This window comes from Mytilus californianus, unplaced genomic scaffold, assembly GCF_021869535.1.
Source record: "Mytilus californianus isolate M0D057914Y unplaced genomic scaffold, xbMytCali1.0.p SCAF_1, whole genome shotgun sequence".
Lineage (NCBI taxonomy): Eukaryota > Metazoa > Mollusca > Bivalvia > Mytilida > Mytilidae > Mytilus > Mytilus californianus.
This window is the reverse complement of record NW_026262581.1, coordinates 130,091,461-130,118,075: the sequence shown is the minus strand read 5'-3', so window position 1 is coordinate 130,118,075 and position 26,615 is coordinate 130,091,461. Positions and strand designations below refer to the sequence as shown.

At 31.0% G+C, this 26,615-nt stretch overlaps 1 protein-coding gene across 5 annotated transcripts in view; it reads right to left on the bottom strand.

Moving 5' to 3' along the window:
• Positions 1 to 21,182, bottom strand: part of LOC127713914 (deoxyribonuclease TATDN1-like) — a 32,359-nt gene extending 11,177 nt beyond the window's left edge. Inside the window, exons 1-11 of one of the 5 annotated variants that reach the window (XM_052219865.1) lie at positions 21,134 to 21,182; positions 17,887 to 17,907; positions 16,999 to 17,043; positions 16,338 to 16,387; positions 15,481 to 15,544; positions 12,517 to 12,663; positions 11,311 to 11,353; positions 9,513 to 9,639; positions 7,407 to 7,483; positions 4,803 to 4,873; positions 3,814 to 3,946 (exon numbers count right to left, since the gene is read on the bottom strand). In XM_052219865.1, coding sequence (XP_052075825.1) covers positions 3,814 to 3,946; positions 4,803 to 4,873; positions 7,407 to 7,483; positions 9,513 to 9,639; positions 11,311 to 11,353; positions 12,517 to 12,663; positions 15,481 to 15,544; positions 16,338 to 16,387; positions 16,999 to 17,043; positions 17,887 to 17,907; positions 21,134 to 21,170 — 815 coding nt within the window. In that variant the 5' untranslated portion in view covers positions 21,171 to 21,182. Of the gene's footprint in view, positions 1 to 3,813; positions 3,947 to 4,802; positions 4,874 to 7,406; positions 7,484 to 9,512; positions 9,640 to 11,310; positions 11,354 to 12,516; positions 12,664 to 15,480; positions 15,545 to 16,065; positions 16,081 to 16,122; positions 16,137 to 16,165; positions 16,180 to 16,208; positions 16,219 to 16,337; positions 16,388 to 16,998; positions 17,044 to 17,886; positions 17,908 to 21,133 lie in introns of those variants that run through there. The other 4 variants (XM_052219893.1, XM_052219882.1, XM_052219890.1 and 1 more) reach the window with 4 other exon arrangements.
• Positions 21,183 to 26,615: the final 5,433 nt, after the last annotated feature.

Sequence of the window (26,615 nt, the reverse complement as noted above, 5' to 3'; positions counted from 1 at the left end):
TCACATTTGCTTTTTATTGATTTTCGCTGATTTTATACATTTTCAGACATCCCTACCTGTATACAGTAATATATAAACAGTTTTTCTACATTTGAGTGTGTCTTACTATGATCAACGATCTTTCTGAGTCTAAAATCCATATAACATTCTACTTTCATTCTCGGCAAGTTTGACATCTTGAAAGGGTCCCACTAAGTAGAGACAAGAAGCGTCAAGAAGCATCAAAAAGTACGTAGTGCTACTAAATATAACATTATTATAAACTTTATAAAACAGAAAATAATCAACTGTAATTAATTGACTTTTCTCTTAATGTATTGTTTTAATAGTATATAAACTTTCTTGTCGCTAAATGTGTCTTCCTGTCTTTAGTCTTTAGTCTTTAGAAGTGTCAACTTGACACTATAATCTCTCTGTATTTTCGATCACTCTGGTAATTTTATGTCACTATTGTATAAAACTCATTAGTACATTTGTATTAATGATGTGGCACTGCAGAGAAAAAATAAATAAATAAATAAATAATTAAATAATTAATTAAAAAATAAATGTGGATAGTGTCCACATGTGGACACAGATGATGCCCCTGCTTGCATATCATATAGTTATAAAGGGACATAACTGAAGAACAGTAAAAGTGACGCTACCCAAATTTGAACTTGATCTGAGTTTTGTGTGTAAGTCTCATAACATTTGGTTCAGGCTAACTTAAGTAGAGAACAGAAACTAAAAATTCAGCAATTTTTCTATTTATAAAGGGGCATAACTCAATAATGGTTAAAGTGACATTACCCAAATTCAACTTGATCTGTGTTTTATCAGTGGAAGTCAAAATTAAACATTGCATTGTATAAAGCATTCATTGTAGTTGATTCAACAATATAATCATGGACAAAGGAAGATAACTCCAATTTTAAAAATAACTTGATATTTAGAAGAAAATAAAAATTTTGCATTTTTTTCCATTTATAAAGGGGCATAACTCTAGAACGGTTACAGTGACAACACCAAAATTCAAACTTGATCTGTGTTTAGTGGTAATAAGCATTGTGTATAAGTTTCATAACATTTGGTTGAGGCAAACTTAAGTTAGAGGACGGAAACTAAAAATTTTGCAATTTTTCCATTTATAAAGGGGCATAACTCTAGAACGGTTAAAGTGAAGCCACCAAAATTCATAATTGATCTGTGTTTTGTAGGTAATAAGCCTTTTGTATAAGTTTCATAACATTTGGTTGAGGCAAACTTAAGTTAGAGAACGGAAACTAAAAATTTTGCAATTTTTACATTTATAAAGGGGCATAACTCTAGAACGGTTAAAGTGACGCCACCAAAATTCAAACTTGATCTGTGTTTTGTGAAAATAAGCATTGTGTATAAGTTTCATAACATTTAATTGAGGCAAACTCAAGTTAGAGAACGGAAACCAATTTTGGGACAAACGGACGGATGTACGTACGTACGTAAAGACGGACAAGGGTAAAACTTAATGCCCCCACCGCTACGGCGGGGGCATAAAAAGTGAATAAATAATTAACCCTTATAAAACCTTAACTATCTATTTTGTGAACCTTCCAGTATCTTTAATAAAGACCCCTAACAAATGTTGAATATCTTCTATGTGATGTTTGTAATTTTCATTTTCTGTTGTTGCTAACAATACTTCTGATTCAAGTGTTAGTTTTGATGTTATGAAGTAGAGTGCAGAGCGGAGTTTCTCTCTAGCCTCCTCATAATTTTCACAATACAGTAGATAATGGTCAACTGTTTCTATTTGTCCACAGCTGCATTTGTCGATGAGTGCTGGGCATATCATTGATTTGTAAGAGTTTAAATTACAATATCCTGTTCTTAAACTAGTAGTTATCCGATATATTTCAGTTGACGGTTTGTCTTTCGGAATTGTATTTTTTACATTTTGTTGAAAGGAATAATATCTTCTTCCTTTATCACTGGTGTCCCATCGGTTTTGCCATTTTAACATTACACTGTCTTTTGCTCCTTTTTGTATATCTTGTTTTGTAAATATTGGAATGCTTTGTATTTTTTCTGCCTCCTGTGCTGCTTTTTTAGCTAGTTGGTCTGCTAGTTCATTACCTTTTTTCTTCTTGTCGCTACTTGTCTCTACAATTCTTCTTGTTGCTAATTAGTGAGACCGTCTTGAAATATATCAACCAATCAACGACGATTTACGGTTTATTCATAAATAACAACAACATTATAATTTAACAGGTTATCAACCGTTATGTGATAAACGGAATAATATAAAAGGAATTTAAATGTGCATACATTTAATTGAAATCAATTAAAAAATCACAATCATCTCAAACAAAAAGAATATCATGATTAATAATAATTACCTTTCTATCATCAGAATCCTCCAAATTTAAAAGGTAAGTAAATTTCGACTTCTAAGTTAATAAAGAAGTACGCTGTAGAAGCAAAGCTCCTGCTAGAGGAGGAAGATAAAGACTAGGTAACAGGTTAAAATTGCCGCCAACTTAGACTACTGTAATACGTATTGCCGATAAACAATATTCCTACGACTTTTGCCCTTTGGGAAATGTAAACGACTTGTCTTAAGAAATTTCCGGCGATTAAATATTTCATATAATTGTTCTTTGACATCTTAGCCAAAAGTACAGGGGAAAATAAACTACATAAGGATTTCTATTGAGCACTACTTCCTATGTGCAACTTCAAAACTTTTGGGTTGTTCGACGATCATTTAAGGTTTTTCTGGTCATATTTTTTGTATTCCAGAATTGATAGTATGAAAAAAGTGCCCAATTAGTTATTAATAACATATTAGCCAGATAGATAATAACAACAGCACTTTTTTCACCATTCAGTGGGAAGAACACAAATCTAGGGTGCTAGCATATGGCAGCTTAACTGTTAAAAAATGCTAATGCAACAGAATAACAAGAAAATGGTCCATAATCATTTCATGTTTTGATTACTTTAAAAAAAAATTAATCAGAAAACATAACAATGAAAAAATTCCAAAGTCACTGAAACATCTCTAGGGCTAATAATTCCCCCAAAAATGAAGTATATGGGTTTTAAGGAAGCAGTATAATATATATCATAAATGCATCTACTTATCAAAAATGCATCTACTTACAAACTTAAAAGTAAAATTCTGATGTCACTTGAGACTGACTTACATTTTTGGCCAATATATGACAGTTTATGTTAGCTTTCCTTGTCAGATCTATTTTATAATTTGTTTATATAATACAGCTGACATGTTCTTTAATTTTCAGATGCAGTGGGTTTGATATCTAGCAAAAACATTTCATTCAGACTGGTGCTATGGACTGTCTTGAACTTGCAGTGAGATGAGAATTTTTGCACCATGTTGAAGGCCTCACTATGACTTTGAGATGAAGTCCATAAATGTATCTGTTCTTCTACCATTGCAGAATTATGATTTGTAATTTTTGGTGGCTGAACTCCTTCAGTATATCCTTTTCTGGCCAAAAAAAGACATAGTACTGATAGTGCCTGAAAAGTCACTATTTGTGTTAAGGCCAATATGCCATCAATATTTCTTATAATTTTTTTAACTGCAAATATTATCAGTTCAAATCCTTCAATTTCCCAATAAGGCTCAGAGAAAGAAGTTATAACACAGTGCAAATCTCCTACATTGTAAAGTGCACACTCTAAAAAGGATTGCAAAGGCAATTATAACAAACATAAAAATAAAGTATTGCCCCCCCCCCCCCCCCCCCCCCCCCCCCCGCCCCCTCTCCTACACTTTTTTTCCCAAGTGAAATATTTAGTACCACTATAATGAATGCTTACATTATATGAGCTGGTTCATTTCTACTTTTAACTGTATTTCCTTTTTCCCATTTTTCTTTTTTCTTTGAAGGAAACGTTGTTTTCACATGTTTTTTTCCTGCATGTGTGTTTTTAACTTCACACCAGGGTGCATCTACAAATCATAAAAAACATTCTCCATAAGTACTTTTCAATGTAGTTAACTTTGATCCAACTAAAAAAATTTTTACATTAAAAATTACATTTTAAAAAAAAATTAAAATACACAAAAATCTCGTATATTTGCTGTCACACTCATTAATATCTTATCAAACCAAAAAAACAAAAACTTCTACAATTAATATAATCCCTATCAGTTGTATAAAGTTTTCTTTAGGGTTTGTTTCAAAATAAGAGTTTATAAAAGTAAACACAACGGATATCAGAAAATCAAGGAATGATTTTTGATGCAAGATAAGGTTTGTGCATATGTTAAACTGGGTTTTACTCCACCACATTTGTTGATTTGGAGGAGTCAGGTGTTGTTGGTGTGGTCAGTTGTACTGTCCAGTATTTTTATTTTGTAATTCCTGTTATCATTTTAAGTATTATTGTAACTTGGGAAATTAAACCGAAGAGTATTTTCATAGAACTATTTTTCAGACCACCTCTGTGGCTCTCTTTTTTTTATGTAACTTGAAAATATGTCTATTTTCAAAAATTAACATGTTCCTTTGAACATACTGTTAATAAAACAGGAGAGACAATTTTTTTTAATCATTCAGTTTTATAAACTTGTACACAATTTAATATTTACCAACAATGAGCAACATATATCGGTGTATACCAACCCACAGTTTAAAAAATACATATTTACTTTATTTTTTTTTAACGGAACATGACTTTGTAGTGTGGTATATTTTAAAACCTAAATGGACAATTGTTTTAAAGTTTCACTTTCAATAAAATGATCAAAATCTTAATTTGAGGTGAATGGGAGATGGGATTGTTATAATCTACGCATGACTAACCTGTTTCAATCATAAGGCGCTCTGATGGTACACTACACATTGCGTCAATGTTTTCTTGCATCTTTAAGGAACTGAAAAAAACATATTAAATGAAAACAAATTACCAATACAATATGTCAACTGGACTGAGTTACCATGTCCAAAAACATATGACTGAGTTACCATGTCCAAAACAATGACTGAGTTACCATGTCCAAAACAATGACTGAGTTACCATGTCCAAAACATATGGGTCAGTATGCGTAATTGATTTCCCATAGGCAGTAATGGTAACGTTTTCTGTTGTAGCTCAGTCCATATCATAAACTTGGATATGTATGTGGCCTGTTTCGAAGCTGAGACATTCTCACATATGTGCTTAAATTTTCGGGGTACAAAGTGGGATTCATTTTTCTGTAAATTAGCACACCCCAAAAAATCCTTTCGTGATGTGGCTCCTCGTGGTAAAAAATCCCTTTTTTCACACAATAAGTTCTTTGAAAATTTAATACTTAGCATACATTTAATAGCTCCATAGTTTTTACACATTTATTCTATGGTCCTCTACTTTCAAAATCAATACAAACGGGTAAGCTCAGTTACTTGTTAAAAATAGAAATGTGTCCAATATCACTACACAGAGATTTTTTGTTTACGCACAACTTTTGTGTGCCTCAATTTGAGGCGCATTAGGGATATTGACCCATATGACTTGAGTTACCATGTCCAAACAATGACTGAGTTACCATGTCCAAAACATATGACTGAGTTACCATGTCCAAAACATATGACTGAGTTACCATGTCCAAAACAATGACTGAGTTACCATGTCCAAAACATATGACTGAGTTACCATGTCCAAAACAATGACTGAGTTACCATGTCCAAAACATATGACTGAGTTTCCATGTCCAAAACAATGACTGAGTTACCATGTCCAAAACATATGACTGAATTACCATGTCCAAAACATATGACTGAGTTTCCATGTCCAAAACAATGACTGAGTTACTATGTCCAAAACATATGACTGAGTTACTATGTCCAAAACAATAACTGAGTTACCATGTCCAAAACATATGACTGAGTTACCATGCCCAAACAATGACTGAGTTACCATGTCCAAAACATATGACTGAGTTACCATGTCCAAAACAATGACTGAGTTACCATGTCCAAAACATATGACTGAGTTACCATGTCCAAAACATATGACTGAGTTTCCATGTCCAAAACAATGACTGAGTTACCATGTCCAAAACATATGACTGAGTTACCATGCCCAAAACATATGACTGAGTTCAGCAGATTGAGTCAATGGTAAAATTGAAAAACTGAAAAAAAATGTTTGAATAATCGAGGAGGAAATCATGGAAATAACACTAGATTACTACATAACCAAACTTTTATTGTGAATTTATTACAAATTCAAAAGATTTTTTTAAAGTTAATTTGTTAATTAGAAATTTCAAATTAATTAATTCTTTTCTAAGTAATCAAGGGCATAACTGGAAAACTTTAAAACTAAAGGTAATTTATGATTACAAAATTGGCCTCATTATCCCACTGTGAAATTAAAATTTAAGTTTTTTTTCACATATAAACAAATTCCTATCAAATGACGTTAACTTACAAATATCCATACCTCACAAAGCTTTGAAATACACAAAAGTACAAGTAATTCTATTCATAAAGAAGAGTTATGGTGTAAATTTCAATGAGACAGCAAACCAATGACACAAAAAAACAAATGAATTCTAGAGGTGAATTTTGTCCCATCCAATTGTAAACTGTAAGAGGTTTTATGCTGACAAAAGTTTCCAAATGGAAAAGTCCTTGTTTTGTTCTGAAGAAACCCCAAAATTCAATCTGATCACACAAATAAAATTTTTAGGGCACAGTTAAGTGTTATAAGAAGTGATTCTGTCAAGTTTCAGTTCAATCCAATATTTTGCATTCACAAACTTGTGAAGGTAGTAAATGCAAAGTCAATGATTTGATATTAAATTTTTATATTTTTCTATTATTTAAAATCCTAATATATAGAAATTGCAAATCAATGTTTTGCTATATGGGAACCACCAAAAACCAATCAATTAAAACTTAAAACAGTAAATGCAAAATTTCTGAATTCTGCAAATTATGTTCTATTGCATTATAGAGCTTTAAACTATTTTGCATAGACAATCTTCCCCATATGTAAAATGACAAAGCCCAATTTTGCTACATAATACTACAAAAACAAAGTTTGCAGCACAATCAATTAAGAGGAATAACCCAAATTTTTTATTATACAAATCCTTATTTTTTTATATGTTGCTCTTAAATATTATAAAGTGTTGGATGGAAACCTAATATGAATGGATGGACTGATAGAGTTTAAACTAAATGCTTCTGCTGTCTCACCCTAGCTAGGGTATAAGATTTTTTTCAAAGCATTCTTAAAGTAAATTTTTCTAATAAAATCAATGTCTTTAACTTTTAAAATTCATTTCAAATATTATCAATTTCTTAACCAATAATCCAAAGAATTTCTGCAATTTTTCATGTCAGAATGTGTTGACCATAGAAATTTATTCTAATTTTAGTAGAATACTTATTTACACCAAACTATACATGTATTACCATCCATTGATACCTATATACAGGTCCTGATCAACCAATTCTTTTGCCTCTTCCTTTGTACCAGTAAAGGAATGAACCTAAATGAAGAATATACTGATTTAATGTGAATTTATCTTTATGTTTAATCTTGACATGATGAAATATTCTAATGATTATAATTTTTTTTAACATTGACACTTTTTTAACACCTTCACTCCCAATCCTGCCTGTAGTTGTGATTGCAACAGCCATTCTTTTATAGCCCACATGACCCTCCATTCTTTTTAGAACTGCCCCAGCTGAATTGTGTTGACAGCAGGGAGTTCAATCTTGCAATTCATGGTCCATAAACTCTTTCAAGGTGCGTTGTTATGAAAATATGACAACTTTAATGCCCTTCTTTGAGTTATAAATCGGGAAACTGTGAAAAGTAGCCAAAATCTGATGGGGGGGTTAGAGTTATTTGATGGCCACTACATTAATGGTATCAGCAATAGGTATTACCTCTAATTCTTAATGCATGCATAGGTAGTTCATGAACACAAGGAGGTATTATATGGCCAAAAAGATGTGGTCTGTAGAAACTAGGTTACTGTTTTGTCAGAAATTTGTAAAAACAAACATTTTGGCAGACCTGGCTTGCCATTAAAAATTCATCATGAAATATGATGATGAGATTCATGAAACATGTTTTGAGTGTTAAGGATGTATTCTTCTGATGTTTCAGTCTCGTTGAAATCTCGTTCAGGAATTATTTCCAAAACATGTGATACAAGTGGAAAATATTAATGAATTCAAAAAATATTACAATCAAACTAAACTCTGTGAAAAATTTGTGTACTTACAATAAGAAGTTTTTGAGTAATAAAATTTTAAAATTTTAAAACCAATCCGGTCAGTGTCATCAGCCATAGTGTTGAGAAAATGGGTAATGGTACAATGAAATGATTTTACCAAAAATATGTACATCCCATATCAATTTTTTCTTTTCAAAATAAAATTCTTAGATATGTATTTTTTCAATCATTTATAACAAAGAAGTTGAAATAATATGCTTTTTGTTCTAAAAAAAAAAGAGAAAAATCCAAAATTTACAAAATTTACAGCATGGTCAATTTGACACGAAAAAGCAACAAAATTTTATAAAACTTTCTAATATTAACACCAACATATAGTTTTTTAAAGTAAAATTTATTCAGATTGGTCCACTTCATCTTTAGTGAAAGTATGAAAAAAAGTTTAATTGTGGAACTGTGATTTTTTTTCATGATAATAGCCCAAAAATGGGTAAAAATTGATGAAAAATGGGAAATCATTAAAAATGGGGTACTTTCAAATGGCCATAGCAAAAAAAGAAGTGCACCACCATATGATTTTTTCTTCATCAATTACTTTCTTACAGTCATATAAACCCAAAAATCAGGTTAAGAAAAAAAGTTTAATTCTAGAAATGTTTGACTCCTCAGAGGTGTACATCCTTAATAGTTTCTAATTCAGCAGTATACCAGCTATGGCTGCAGCCACCTTCCTGTGAGCACATGTTGACCTTCTTTTCCAAAGTATATGCCATCTTTTATTTCCTTGTTATAGAAAGTGGTCATTCTGTTGGTAGCTGGACTGTGCAGGTTTTTTATTGTGTGTTTTACTTTTATAACATATGCTAAGAATGCAAAGGAGGGTGTAAAACTGGTTAACTCCACCACATTTTTGTGCTGTACCAAGTTTGGCTATCTGGACCATGTGTTGTTCCTTTTTGTTTGTCCTTGTTCATAAGTCTATTTTTTCTGAGGAGTTGGATGTTGGTGTGGTCTATTATACGAATCAACTTTTAAGAATGTATAGTGCTATTTTACTTGTTGATTTCATAAAAAAAACCAATATGCATTCAAATTAGTTAAACAATTAGGTATATGCAGGCTTAAATATTGGCTGTTCCCTATAAACATAGATTTTACAGTATATATGAAGATTGGGCTAACCATCCACATTTTGTATTCTTTTTCTTAAATTTCTAATGAACTTAAAGTTTCATTTACAATAAGAAAATATTCATATAGAAACAGTGACTTGTTCTTTTAACTTTATCTTCTATCATATAAATTGCATTGATAATGAACTTTTACCTACCACCCCACCTTTAAATCGATCTCGGTTTCTTTTTATTATGTCAATAAAGTCTGCATGGCAATTTCGACTGTGAAGAAATAATGGAAGTTTAGTTGCTTCTGCAAGGTCCATCTGTTTTTCAAAATATCTGGAATATAAAAGGATTAAGCACTAAATTCTTCTAAGTCAAAGAATATCCTAGTTTATTTTTTTGTATTACAATGATTTAAACAAGATGTCATTCTTCAATGATCTCTGTATTACCCTGTATTCCACCAGTTGAAATATAGGTCTTGATAACAAGGGTCCAGAAACGGTCATATTTGCCAGTCATGTCCTAAGATGAAACTTTTTGTCCTAAACGAGTAATTGGGATTTAGGACAAATTTTATTTTTTTACAGAAGTAATTTCGGTCATTTCATTGACTCAATGTGTGAAATCGGATTTCTTAATCGCCATTTTGCACTTGTGATCACTTGTTTTTGTTTATAATCCCTTTCCTGTAATAAAACTGCCACTACAGTAGTTTGATAATCCTGAGGGCCCTCCTAATATCTATATCAATGCCTCCGGGAAACATTGGCTAATGATCGCTAATCACTTTTTACCTGTGGTTTTAATTCACACCTGACAGTGATCACAAGCTCAGAATAATATCTTTAAAACATTAAAGTTCCCTGACAAGTGTATTCATTATTTATTTACTTTTCATCAAAGACAGTCATCAATTCTGATTTAAAAATTAAATCTAAATTAACATAGAAAAAAGCATTTTTTCATGAGTAACACATGTGCTTTATTTACTATGTAATACGCATGCGTGAAATTGTCTTCAGCAAATTTAATATTTAATCGTAATATGCAAATTGATTTCATCCTAAATTAAACGAGTGCAACTATTATCTGTTATATTCAAACACTTTTAAAGGTAATAAAATAAAAAAGCCATAAAAAGCCAGTGATTTCCTGTTAGTTTGATAAACAAAACAATCCAGGAAATGAATCCGGAATTATTCGTACTTTAAAATATCGCAAACTTCCGGTTTTAACTTTTGTCAAAACGAAAGAAACGTAAGCAATGTCTGAGAAATTAAACATTTTGAGTCATTAAAATCATTTCAATTTTAGACTGTTGCCTTCCCTAAACTGTCCTTCATGGTAATGGTAAGATATTTACTTAGTAAATGCGATGAAACAGCAATACAAGTTCGTTATGTTCGTTGATGCTATGAATATAGTCAAGTTGATATTGACAATTTGAAAAGGGGCACCAACTTTTCAAACATCTCAAAATGACCGAAATTGTCTGGAAAAATTTCCGGATCCTTGCTTGATAACCCAAATGTTACTGAACTGTAATTTTTAATCTAATAGGATTGGGGTGTTCATATAGTGTAATAGATTTTTGAGCAATTCAGCATACAACTAAAGTCAAGGTAGCTTAAATGTGAAATGTTATTCTGTACTGGGAATGCTATACCACTTATAAATCATCAAGGATTCCTGACAAATGAATCTAAGTTATCATTATAAAGTCAAACATGGAATTTAGTTGACTGAATAGCTGTTGATTGTTGTTGAACCATATAAAACAATTGTAGTGTTGAAATATCATTCATATAACATCACATCTTTTCCAACTATATATCTTAAATAATATCAAACCAAATCTTGACCTATCTGTCTTAATCACATTTCCATAAAATGCCACTTGTCACATAAAGTTCATTGTTAGTTTTTCTAATTCTGCTGACACACAGATGTACTGGTAACATTCTACAAGTAACACTGCATTGTCTTCACCTTTATCATACTTACTTGAGTTGTGTTTCTTTAGGACAAAAATGGAGTCTGTCATAATCTGAAAAACATTCAAAATACTAAAGTTAGTGATTACATTCCTCACTAAGAAATTTATATATATTTCTTTGTATGTATACTTGATTATATATATATTTCTTTGTATGTATACTTGATTATATATATTTCTTTGTATGTATACTTGATTATATATATTTCTTTGTATGTATACTTGATTATATATATTTCTTTGTATGTATACTTGATTATATATATATTTCTTTTTATGTATACTTGATTATATATATTTCTTTGTATGTATACTTGATTATATATATTTCTTTGTATGTATACTTGATTATTGTTTTTATTTGTTGTTGTCTAAATTAATGTCTTATATTGTAATATGGTCTTTGTGAGCCCATTTGATGGAAATAAAACATTTTCTTATTCATATGTCATCAAATATATCTCACTAGAATTCAGAATAGGAACTTCAAAGAAAATTTGGCAACATTAAGGCTGGATCTTATTGATAAGATTTGTGACATGAACCTTCAACAGCTGCCTGACAAACAATCCTGAAATTCAATAGGGGACTTTATTGTCTCAAATCCTCCCACTTGTAAGACATTTATTTCTGTTCAAATAAATATGTATCTTAAAGACAATGTCTCTGACAAGGCTGTGAATTAATAAATCATGTTATGCCTTAAACAGACATGGTTGTGTTTTTATACACCCCACACAGAATAATAGAAGCCCCTTACAAGAGTAACCATAAAGGTTATGTGTGTCCAGAGAGCCTGGCATACTCCAATATGTGTATAATTCAATGTCTCCAATCAACTTGGACTTTGCTGTATATTTTGGTAATTTTTGTGATTATTTGGATGATCTTGAATGTAGTCTACTTTCACAATTATAACTACAATACAAATTTAAAACCTGGATAAAAATAAGATTAATGAGACATTTGTAATGGCTACTACTTTGTCTGGATTATATTTATAATTTTATTAGTCATACTGAGTCAAAGCTCTTCAATTGATAAAATGTTGTCTGGATTTTATTTATAAATTTATTTGTCATACCTAGTCCTAACTCTCCAATGGCTACAATCTTATCTAGATTAAATCTATAAATTTATTTATCATATCGAGTCTAAACGCTCCACTGGCTAAAATCTTTTCTGAATTTTATTTATAAACTTATTTGTAATACCTAGTCCTAACTCTCCAATGGCTACAATCTTGTCAGGATTATCCTTGACAACCTGAATTAGATCACTAAGATATTTTTCTGAGTCACCACTCTTATCAAACTCTGTGCATCTAGTTGGGTGACATCCTGAAGTTGTGTAGAGATTTTCTACAACAATAATTGTAATAATATAATCGCAAACTTGAGAATCTTCCAATCAATAGAAATAGAGTCCCCCAGAAAACAGAAATTTCTGGATGGTCAGTAAACTCCTACATGAACTCCTACATTATATAGATTATTACATTACATGTATGTTTTATTAAACATTATATAGATTATTACATTACATGTATGTTTTATTAAACATTATATAGATTATTACATTACATGTATGTTTTATTAAACATTATATAGATTATTACATTACATGTATGTTTTATTAAACATTATATAGATTATTACATTACATGTATGTTTTATTAAACATTATATAGATTATTACATTACATGTATGTTTTATTAAAATCCATAATTTTGATTGGCTGACAAGAAGACGAAAAGCTTGATATAACTCTTAATTTCATGGTTATAGCATAAAAATACAATAATAAGAATTGAATGCTTCTTTGTATAATCTTATTGGTTTGTAAAAGCGTTGATCATGCACACATTTTTCATATATCACGCTTCACACAAAATGTGCTTCGGACCTTTGGTCAACGCTTTTATATCACAATAAAATTATAATAAGAAGCATTCAATTCTTAAATAAAACATCTATCTGTTAGCAAATTCTCATGCAAGGTGTCAATTCTATTTATGTTTTATACAAGAGTGCGCACACTAAAATGTCTCGCTTGCTTGTTGAAAGTCTGTTATTTAATGGTATTAATATAAATATCACATAAACTTAAATTATCATTGATCCATGTAAATGAGGTCAAGGTCAGATAAACCCTGCCAGATAAGATGTACAACCTGCAATCATTCAATACACCAAATATAGTTGACCTATTGCTTATAGTACCTGATAAACAGACATAATAAAGAGCTGTACCATGAGTGTATGATATGCTCATCACTTTTTCAAAGAATAAAGTTCCATAACTCCTCAATGTCATATCAGATTTTTTCTATTGTTATTCTAATAGATATAAAACAGTCACCAAAGTTTCATGAAAACTGCTAAAAGCACTTTTGAGTTATTGTCTGAAAACTGGAAAATCCCCCCTTTTTTATGAATAAAATCCCATAACTCGGAAACGTAAAATCTAAAATTTATAAAAAATCGAAAAGGAGCTTACGTCAATAGATATAAACAATTCACCAAAGTTTCACGAAAACTGCTCAAAGCATTTTTGAGTTATTGTCCGAAAACTGGAAAATACCCCTTTTTCAATGAATAAAACCCCATAACTCTGAAACATAAGATCTAGAATTTATAAAAATTCAAAGGGAGCTCAATGACAAAAGATTTAACAATTTACCAAAGTTTCATGCAAATTGGTTAAAGTGTTTTTGAGTTATTGTCCGACATGTTGACGACGGACAGACGGATGGACGGACGCACAATACGTTCCGTCCGGTAAACAGACGTATCAAAAAAGAAAACTTAAAATTGACCAATGAACCATGAAAATGAGGTCAAGGTCAGATGAACCATGCAAAACAGATATGTACACATTACAATCATTTCATTCACCAAATATTGATAACCTAATGCTAATAACATCTGATAAGCTGAAAAAAACATGAAAATTTAACATTGACCAATGAACCATGAAAATGAGGTCAAGGTCAGATGAAACCTTCCAGCTGTCATGTACACCCTACAATCATTCCATACACTAAATATAGTGGCCCTATTGATTATAGTTTCTGAGAAACAGACCAAACCACAAAAACTTAGCATTGACCAATGAACCATGAAAATAAGGCCAAGGTCAGATGAAACCTGCCAGTTGAACATGTACACCTTACAATCATTTTATACACCTAAAATAGTTGACCTATTGCTTATAGTATCTGAAATAAGGAATTAACCATGAAAACTTAACCTGAATCACTGATCCATGAAATGAGATCAAGGTCAGGTGAACCATGTCTGACAGACATGTGGACCTTGCAAGGATCCCATATACCAAATATAGTTATCCTGTTACACATAATAAGTGAGTATTTCACATGACAAAAACTATACATTTTATTCAAGCAGTTGCTGAACCATGAAAATGAGGTCAAGGACAATGGACATATGACCGACAGAAATTTCGTAACATAAGGCATCTGCATACAAGTTATGAAGCATCAAGGTCTTCTACCTTCTGAAATAAAAAGTTTTATATAAATATCTTACACTGTTGTCACCGATAGTAATCCCTTTGTCTTGCATTCTGTGATGAAACAGGCGAGTCAAAAAATGTTCATGGGAATAGCTTGATATAGATAATTTTTCTTAAATTTATCTATCCTCTGGCTGATAAATTTGTGTAAAGCTTTTAATTGTAGACACTAAATCCAGGATGCTGAACAACACAAAATAGGAAGAAGTGATAGAACTTTGACTGAAGTCTATTACAAGAGTAGATTGCAATTATTTCATACTTATTTGGCTCCAATTTGCATCTCACCATATAAATTCTGAGAACAGAAAAAAAACACAAGATAGATTGTGACATAACTTTTGCTGGAACCTTTTCCTTACTTTATAAGGAAGAACACTGTCAAGATATCTTTATGACAGTGGAAAAAATTGGAAGGGCAGATGGATGAACAGACCAATGGACATGTTGAATAATATATAAATCTACTACCATTAGAAGAGAACGATGAAAGACAAAGAAATTTTAAGCTCTATTTATACTGAAATGCATGAATAAAAAAGAGACATTCTGGTATAAATAAAAAGAAGACAGCAAGTTTTATACAATAATTTACATTAGTGGGAGAGATTGTGTTATTTCATACATATAAAACACTAACCATGTGATTTGCATATATCTAAAGCTTCCACTACATCTTTCAGCATACCAGATGTAACCATTATCTAAAACAAAAATTTCCATTTACAAAGTATTTAAAAAATATTTGTTATCACAAGATGAGTATGTAAGAATGGTCAGTAATTTTCTATAAAAGAGGCCATAAAATTTCACAGTTTATCACTACAACTATCTTTTGTGCTGGAGGCAGAAAATTTTTGTAACATTTTCTCTTTAATTTCAAGTTACTCTTGCTTTAAATTACAAATGCAGATTCATTGGTCAAGTTTCACAAAGATTGTTACAACTTACATGTGCTACCTATCTTTTTGTCGTGTTTTAAAAGCTTTATTCTGCTCTCTCTTCTAGAAACTAAAAGGCCCTGGGTTTATTTTGAATTTGAGATAAATATGGTATAAATCTCAATATACAGATATTCTGCTCACTGGTTTTAATGTTAGTTTTTACATTAACAATAACACTATTAACTTCATCACACAAAAGGTTTTCAAAAGAGCATTTTGTTAGTTCTGAAATCATGTTTGCAATATGAAAATGAAATCTATGTATCTTACACTCACTTTACCTTTTCTACTCCAACATCATATGAAAATAAAATATATTTATTATACACTCAATTTACCTTTTCTACTCCAACATATCTATTTATTATACACTCACTTTACCTTTTCTACTCCAACATATCTATTTATTATACACTCACTTTACCTTTTCTACTCCAACACAACAATTTATTATACACTCACTTTTCCTTTTCTACTCCAACATATCAATTTATAATACACTCACTTCACCTTTTCTTCTCCAACATATCAATTTATAATACACTCACTTTACCTTTTCTACTCCAACATCATAGGCTCTTTGCAACACATCACTGAAATCATCTATAAAATAAATAATTTATTTTTGTCATTGAAATAATGTACACGGTATAGAAAGTACTATAGAAAATAAAACATATTTAGGAAGAATTACAACTGTAGCTAATTTGGATTGTCACTGTATGTTATGACATTTTTCCTAAAACAAGACACTAACAGACCCCTATATAGATGTTTTGCAAAAAATTTTCAATGTGCAAACTTTCCCTGCACATTTTATATTCACCATTTCACACAGAAGTTCAACTTCTCAGCATGAATCTTACTACTGGATGCAAGAAGTTCAGTTCACCATATTTCTATTATATTATACTTAACAGTGGCGGATCCAGAAATTTTCATAAGGGGGGGCCCACTGACTGCCATAAGAGGGGGCCCGCTCCACTGATTCCCTAAATAATCAACCAAATTTTTCCCACAATAGGGGGGGGGGTCCTCCCCTAAATCCGCCTCTGCTTAATTCACCATTGGTATGTGGACTTTTTAATACAATATTGAGTTATTAGAATCATCATTATAAAGTGTCACTATGTAAAAATACCACATATTGATTTTTTTCAGATCAAACCTTTGTAATATTATTCTCAGATAATCATATTCCTTAGATTACTTACCTTCATGCCTCTTAGATCCATGGTATACACCTCTAAAAACAGGATCTGAAAAAAAGTAGATAGAAACAGTACCATACAGTTGAAGTACCGTACATATATCAATCCAAATTTTGTATGGATTGTTTGTGGATCTTGAAAGACTTCTAATACACAAATCATTTTAAAATTTGCTGAATTTTGTTTAAAAGTTTTAAACCACCAAATTGCACATTAAAAGTGATAATCTACACACTATTGTATTTTCACAGTAACTTACAGGAATGAATAGAATGATAATTAAATAAAAAGTACACTATAAAATTTATATCTAAATGATTTACTCATAAGGAGCACAAAACATGGTTGTAAATTAATTATTCAACATAATAAAATCAACAAATTGAAAAAGATTCAGGTCCTCTATCAGTATAACAGCAGCTTGGAAAATACACATGGGCAGATAGACATGAATAATTAAAGTTAATATGATAATAAACACGGACACATAATTCGGTCTCTGGGCCAACCAGTCTTTGCTAGTTCTCCTAAAGGCTGCTTGCTAAGGGCAGAAGCAATTTAAATTCTTCGCAACCTTTTGCACATCAGGTGATCATGCTACCACAAAATCACTGAGGTGATGTATATTTATATTAGCCATGCAACAAAATTTTAAGAAGAAATAAAAATAATTTCTTCCATAATTTTAACAAAAATCTCCCATCAAGAAATAGGAATATTATTCTAATTACTAGTTATCATGGTTATTTGGTTTCTGGATCCAAATTTTGTGTAATAACTAATTAATATTAAAACAACAATTAATTTCTAGGCTTCAAATATTATAATGAAATTCTCCTCATAGACAATAGATAACAATAACAAACTGTATAATTATAGTTTACAATTTACCTGTAAGGTTTGCTCCAATATCTGAAATACAAATTGATAAACAAAAAAATTAATTATTTCAAAATTAATATATATATATATAATGATCATGATGAGATATAGACCTTTGATCAACTGTAATTCAGTGTAAAAGTGCATTTTTATAAACAAAATCTTATTCTTCTTCTTTGGATGCCGGAAACGATGGTGTTATATAGTTACATGCATGCCTTGTAAATGTATATTATTTGTTACACCTTACAGAAATTTCACTGGAGAAACTTTGTTATAAACAATGCCATACTATATTTTCCCATTGGAACAAATATTCTATAATCTTTATTCCGTCGGGAATATTTGTAACAGAGGAAATAATATCACAGAATATTTCTTCCACTTGGAACTTATATTTTTAAGGAACTTCTATTTCAGGACAGCCTCACATGTGACCATGGATATGTTTTACTTGTCGTAGCCGCAATCACAACTTTCACTCAATTGTGAAATTACTAGATGCAACTTATCATTAAATTCTCAACTTTAAAGAAACTCAACAGGTGACACTAGTGTATTAAGAACTGTCTACATTTTTGGAGCACTTGAGTTCACCCATGGAGTACATGTTAACTGTTGATCAGTATTCAGAAGAAAAAAAGAATATTAAAGAACGTACATAGTTTTTAACAACTTTTGTCACTCCTTGTTTATTTTAGTGCAATAAAGAAGAAAGTGTATCTCATCCTCTACCTCCCCTAAAACAAATATTCATATTTTTATAACTGCTTGCTTGGCTGGTACAGACACTGGTAGAATCAAATTTATATGATTCTTAATCACCACCCCTGGTGTCTCCTCCAGCTAAGCAATCAACTATGACCCCTACATGTATTTTATCTATATATATTTTCAATGTTTGCTTTGATGGTTTACCCACATGGAGATTGTGTTGATCTCCAGCACTGTCCTCTATTGTCTTTAGAAGCTAGGCAATCAATTAACCAAAATGTTTGTCTCCCCTTGGGTCGCAATGCTGCAAACATCCTTGCTGCATAGAACTGTGACTCATTTCACAAAATGCTATGAGTAAAATTGATCGTAATTTAAACTGAAATGTTCATGACTTGCATGTATTTTTACTAGTATGATTTTTTGTAAAAAGAGCCACAGAACATTTAAATTCATCTTCTGTTGATTTTATTATTACACCAGTATTATAGTATAGTACATAAGAGTACATTGTTCTCTTGTATTGTATTGTTTGTATATCTTGATATAACTGAATTATGATTCATCCTTGTTATTGCTCCTGAGAAACCTTGATTAGATTAAAAACATATTGTATAATATTTAGTGTTGTCAAATTAAACAGTTTTGACTAACCGGTTACTCGCAAATTCTTTCGACCGATTAACCGGTACTTTAGTTGTTTTAAATGTCTTCAGTGCTCTACAAATGCACGGTTTTATGAGGGTTTGGATTGGAGTTTACAGAATGGTGAATAATGGGCTAAAAATATAAACAATAGAGAAATATGAACCAAAACATAAAGAATAGAGAATAATGGGGTGCTTAAGTATAAAGAATAGATAAAATTGGTCTAAAAAGTTAAAAGAATACAGAAATGAAGGAACCCCATCCATACCCATTTTTATAATAAGAAGAATTGAAGTTTATGCTTGGACATTATTTATAAGGCTTGGCTTTGAGCAGTCCTGGTGAAGTTATACCTTTAATAATCCAATACTACCATATCTAGTATGCCTATGGCATTTGTGATAACTTCAGATTGAAAAGACGAAAATGGTCTTGATCTCAGTTAATTGACAAAGTCTATAAACTGGTGATTGTTTCAATTTATTTGGTGTCTCAGAAAATTCTGTGGAGCGTTTCAATTGGAGATGATTAATTGTATTAATCGTACCACACAGTATTATACATTAATTCCATTCACATATTTTGCATTTGACCATTTTTGAGCGATATTTCGTTTTAAAATAAGTTGGAAATGTATGACAAAGCCTAAGAGGACAGAGGTGTCATATCTACATGTAGGTATATGCAACATTAAATCAAAGTGTAATAATGAAGAAGATTGTAAAATGTAATCAGCTTACAACTGTTCAAAATACAAGTAAGCTGATTATGTTTACTTTAGATATTGCCCGGAGCTAATAGACAAGTTGTTTTGTGTTAATGAATTTGTAAAATTAGATTGTGTTCAAGGTTAACAATATTAATAGTAATCAATATACTGGACAGTTGATCTGTCAAATTGATTAGCTAGACTATCATTTTAAAAATTAATTAATGATTTCAATACACATTTATATCAATAGATATAGGCAGATGTGGTATGAGTGCCAATGAGACAACTCTCCATCCAAGTTACAATTTATAAAAGTAAACCATTATAGGTCAAGGTACGGCCTTTAACACGGAGCATTGGCTCACACCGAACAGCAAGCTATAAAGGGCCCCAAAAAATTACTAGTGTAAAACCATTCAAACTGAAAAACCAACGGTCTAATCTATATAAATTTTATTTAAATTTAGAAAAGGACCATTTTTGAGTCGGTATTTCGTAGTAGGAAATGTAGGACAAAGCCTAAGAAGATCGAGGTGGCATATTAACATGTTGGTAAATACGATATAAAAGCTAAATAGAGCTTATGTTTAGAAGTCTTTTAATAGCTTATTTACATGTATGTAAAGACGATATAAAAGCTCAATAGAGCTTATGTTTTCTATACACGACTTCGTCTATAAAAAAAGCTTTTGAACTTTGAACTTGAACCGGTTAACGTTTTTGTTATTCGATATTCAGTCCTTCCAACGGTTAACCAGTAAACCGATTTTTCAGGGCTGCCAAGTCTCACGCATTTTCATGCTTATTTGGCGGCATTTTCCTTTGATCTATTGTTTTTTCTCTTTGATCTTTATGATTTTGGCCAAATCTCACGCATTTGCATTATTAAAAGTTGGCAGAACTGCGATTAACCGTTGACAACACTAATAATGTTGTATTGTATACTGCTCGTCCACATTAAAAGTGATCCTAAACAATGTAACCAAAGTATACAATGTGAAATTACCCAGAGAAATTACAGTACCAAGTAAAAATAAAAGTTTCCTTAGACTTAGATTTAAGAGTGTTTTAGATTTAAAACAAGCAAATACTCTTCTTTTTCACTTAGGCTATAGCCATTCCATCTGTTTGTACTATAAAAATTGAATGTGAGTAGTCGTTATCAGTTTTAATATTACAAACCTATAAATTTGACAACTTTTCTTATGGAGGCTGCCATTTTAAAAGGAAACTGTAGTATACATTAAAGGGGAGATAATATAAGGATCCTTTATTGCATACAGTTTTTGATATATATATATTCCATTCATAAAAATTCACATTTAGCTTCAATGAATGACAAAAAACTTAAAAGACTTCTAACCATAAAATATATACACATAAACAATTTTTAAATAGCCTTTAACCTCATGTTTCCAATATAGATGATGTCCTTTCACTGAAAAAAGATGGACAATTCTGTTTGCATTTCCATTGAATTTAAAACAAAGGATATCACAGATGCAGTTAAGTCTGCTTCATATCATGACTTACATCCTGAAATTACCAATGATTGCCAATGAAATTTAAGCTGCAACAAGAAAGATGATTTCAATTTTCCAATTGTGAACTTTCAATTTTTGCATTCCAGCATTCCAGCAGCTTACATATGAAGTATACATCTCCCAGCTGATATGCTATTTCAGTGCTTTCATTTCTGATAATTACCTCAATAAGTGAAATAAACAAAAGACCAACATTATATAACAAGAGTACACTTGCTGACATGTCTCCCCTGCTTTACTGACCATGATTGATTAAAATTTTTAAATGTTGAATGTCTTAAAAATAAAGGTTTTACAAGTATCACATAACTTAACATTGTCCATGATTTAGATGACAATAAAGCCAATGTTAGATAAACCCTGGCAGATAGATATGTACACCTTACAATCATTCCATGCACCAAATATAGTTGACTTTTTGCATATAATTTCAAAAAAACAAACCAAACTGTGAAAACTTAACATTGATCAATGAACTATGAAAATGAAATCCAGGTCAGATGAAACATTAGGTATCTGCATACATATATTTAGCATTCAGATGTTCTTCCTTCTGAAATATAAAGCTTTATACAAAACATTTACACCACCATATAGTAATCTGTGTCTCGTATTTTGAGACTGTTGTTGCAGGTGAGACAAAAATGTTATTATACTATTCATTCAAAGAAGCATAAATAAATTTTATTTCTAGATTTAGAGCTCACTCATCTATTCATAAAGTGAAGAAAAAATGCACTTAACGAGGTGCAAAACAAGGTTGATTGATGCATCAGCTACATTATTGTCATATTTTCAAAATTTTAAGAAAGAAATGTAAAATTTTAACATAATAAAACTAAAAATATTTTTGTAGAAAACAAACCTGTCTAGTAAACTGTCCAGATAATTATACATCAAAACTTTCAGAGCACTCAATTCACCCCCAGGTTTTTGAAGTGGTTCAAAAATTATCCCCAAACTAAATCTTACATTTTATTTTTTATGTCCCTGGCAAGACAAAAACTGGGATTATACCATAAACTAGAAGCTCCTATAGCTTATTTGGTAAATGTGTACCTTAATTTGTCAGGCAAAAGATGACTTGGACAATTTTAACTTGGATGTCTTTTCAGTAAGACATGATTCATATTTAGAACTTTGTATACCCCTGCCAAGATTTAAATTGGTCTAGCAGATAAGAATTTAATAAACTGTTATCGCAGAGATATGTCTCGCTTTTTTGTAATTCTGATTATGCAAATGTTGAAATTTAAAATGGAAATACTTAACAAGTTAGGCTAAAATTATAGTCAATGAACCATGACTGAGGTACATGGCTAAACCATCTCCATGTAAATGAGATGCACCAATGCTAATACAACTGCATACCAAATATCATTGACTTATTATAAGTTGTTCCCTTTAAACAAACCTAAACACAAACATTAACTTGTAAACTATGTAAAGGTTTCAAAGTCAATGAACCATGAAGAGGGGGTGGAGCTATATAATCTCCATGGAAACGATACTTAAAAATGCCAATAAATTTGCATACCAAATATCATTGACTTAACAATAGCATTTCATCTTAAACTGATCTTATCACAAACTAAAACATGTAAACTAAGCAAAAGTTTCAAAGGCAATAGGCTATGACTGAGGGGGTGGGGCCAAATATTCTCCATTGAAATGAGATGTGCTAATGCTTATACAACTGAATACCAATTAACATTGGCCTACCACTAATGGTTCCCCTTGAACTGACCTAATCACAAACTAATACATGTTAACTAAGCAAAATTGTCAAAGTCAATAGACCATGACTAAGGGGGCTGAGCCAAATAATTTCCATGGAAATGAGATATGCCAATGCTTATACAACTGCATACCAAATATCATTGACCCACCACTAATGGTTCCCCATAAACTGACCTAATCACAAACTAATACATGTAAAATAAGCAAAAGTTTCAAAGTCAATAGACCATGACTGAGGGAGCAGGGCCAAATAACAAACTAAAACATGTAAAATAAGCAAAAGTTTCAAAGTCAATAGACCATGACTGAGGGAGCAGGGCCAAATAATCTCCATGGAAATGAGATGTGCCAATGCTAATACAACTGTATACCAAATATCATTGACCTACCACTAATGGTTCCCCATAAACTGACCTAATCACAAACTAATACATGTAAAATAAGAAAAAGTTTCAAAGTCAATAGACCATGACCGAGGGGGCAGGGCCAAATAATCTCCATTGAAATGAGATGTGCCAATGCTTACACAACTGTATATCAAATATGATTGACCTACAACTTGTGGTTCACCACAAACTAGACCTAATCACAAACTAATACATTGTTGACGCTGCTGCTGCCGTTGTCACCGCAGTGTTCTCCCCACATATTTCATTTAGCATCCTGGTAAACAGGGAAATTTGAAATACCATCTTGTTTCTAAAAATTATAGCATCACATCCATAACACTATCTTATAAGAAAATCAATTCAGATAGCATCACATTACCATGATGCTAAAAGGCCCTGGGGAGAACACTGCACCGACACAGGAAACAGCATACCTATGTCTCGCTTTTTGACTCCGTCAAGCGAGACAAAAATGTGATTTCCTTCTAGCTTTAAATGATAACTATGTGTGACCAATGTCACATTGCTTGCTTTTTCATCACCATTAAACAGAACAAGTGCTAGTAGAGTCTTCTAACTGTCAATGCAGTAGTGTGTTTCAAACATTTGGTAGTTTTAGAGAAAAGACTGTGATTCATTATCAAAGTATGTCTCTACAGCCTTTTTTTTTTTATTGATATAAAATCCAGCGAAGAGGGTTGTAGAAGAGCTTTCATACATTATCTCTCCTATTGGATTTTCATGGTAGCTATAAAACACCACTGCCATCTTGTTTTTCCATCCAATCAATATTAGACAAGACTGAGATGACCTCAAAATAATCAATCGAAAACAGTTCCTGAGAACATTTAATAATAAATTTTGTACTGGCTTATCAGAATCAGAGAATGTCTCAGATAGCCATGTTCTTTGTCCATTCAGAACCAAAAACGACTTTTTGAACACAACCTTCCTTTTATTTTCCCTATTCAGCAGTTTCAGTGAAAATAAAGATAACATGATTTTCCACGTAGTTTGAACATGAACTTTGTGCAATAATTGCCTAAAAAGTTACCCCTGTGATTTCAATCCCATCAACATGAATGAGGAAATATATATGTGGAGGGTCTTTCAATCGTCAATCATGTAAAATTCAAACATTAACTTGTAATGAAAATAGGATGTTTAAATGGGAAATAATATATATGATGTATGAAACAAATACAGTAAAATATAATAAAACCAGATATAATTTATTGCTTTCAAGATTTTTATACAATCATTTTTGCTCAATTTGTACAATTTAACATAAAAATATCAGAAAAATATATCAATTTTAAAAGTATAGTATGAACAAGGATTAAAATAGGCTTCATAATATTATGGAATGAACTTAAAATAAGAAAAATATACATTTTTTGTTAAACAAAAAATTATTGAAAATATTCTATGAGATCTTAAAAAATTGATGTACATACAATGTATTCACTATTGAATAATAACATAAATAATATTAATTTAAGTAAAAAGTTGTGTAAAATTGACTAAAAATACATATTGCATATATATCAAATACAAACACACAAACTGTAGGAATTTAGAAATTACAATACAAATTTTTCAGTGGCGGATCCTGAACTTTTTATAAGGGGGGCCCCGCTCCAGTCATGCTTCAGTGATTCCCTATATAATCAACTGAATTTTTCCCATAAAAGGGGGGGGGGGGGGCGGCCCCCCTGGTTCCGCCTATGGAAAAGCTTTTATCAAAAATGGACTTAAAATGCCTAGCATATTTTGTATAAAGAGTGAAAAAACTTCATACTTAATCAAAGTGCTTGTGAGCACTGAAGGAAGATTGTTTTCATTTTGCAATTTTGTGAATTTTAAAATAAAACATTGACTTGTATTTTGCAAGTTAAAAATTTGAGTTGGAATTATCTTCCTTTGTTCATGATTGTACATTTGAACATGTAGTTGAACATATTTTTAAAACAGATTCATACATCATGCATTACTTGTGTAATTTTTCATAAAAAATGTTTTCTTGACAAGTATGGTAATTCAAATACACATCATATTGTAACTTAAATATCAAAGTATAACATATCATCAGTAAATTGCATGATATTGACTGGATATATAGGATCTAAAGAATGATCACTTCACTGCACTATTTTGTTTGAACTATCAAAGGTAGTAATCAACCTTGGAAGATATAGATATCAAGTCAGTACCATAGGGTTTTGATTGCATTTCATGTAAATATGTATTTCTTTTGGTAATTTTATATTCTTTGCCAAATGTGTTTATATCATTTTATTTTCAAAAATATAATAAGAACAATAGGTTACAAAGCTTGCTTTTAATCTACAGGTCATGAATATTTGTCACATTTTGTAAGGATTATAAGGGTAAAATGCATTATTGTATGCTTAGATAGAAAATGACCTTTTTCTTACTATTTAACCAAATAGAAAAAAAATCATTTTGTATAAATTAATTCATCTGAGTAATCTCCCCTTATAAAGCAAAGGTTTAAAAGTTTTTAATTAATCAAAAACTATTCTATACTTGTAAAAACAAATTTTTGCAAAAATAGCACATACAATTCTTCATTTAATGAAGTCGCACAAATAATTGTGCTCTTGATTCAAAATTAGCTTCTTTCATTAAAAATTTGGACCAATTGGTTGATGTTATATGCAATCGAAGATGGCAATTACCTTACAGGACAATGAGGTCAAGCCCAAGCTAGATGGTTAGTTAACACAAACTTAATTAATAATCATCCCCCCCCCCCCAAAAAAAAATTAATACAATGCAACAAGAATATTTTTTTGAATTGAAACTGTGTGGGCCAAGATATCTGTCCTGCTGGTAATTTTGAGTTATTTGTGGAGCTTATTGCACTGAACATGGATGTTAAAACAGTTTCTCTCTATAATTTTCAATAACTCTTAGAAGGAAACACTTGACAATATAGGCCATATCACTTATTGGTAGATCTTATTT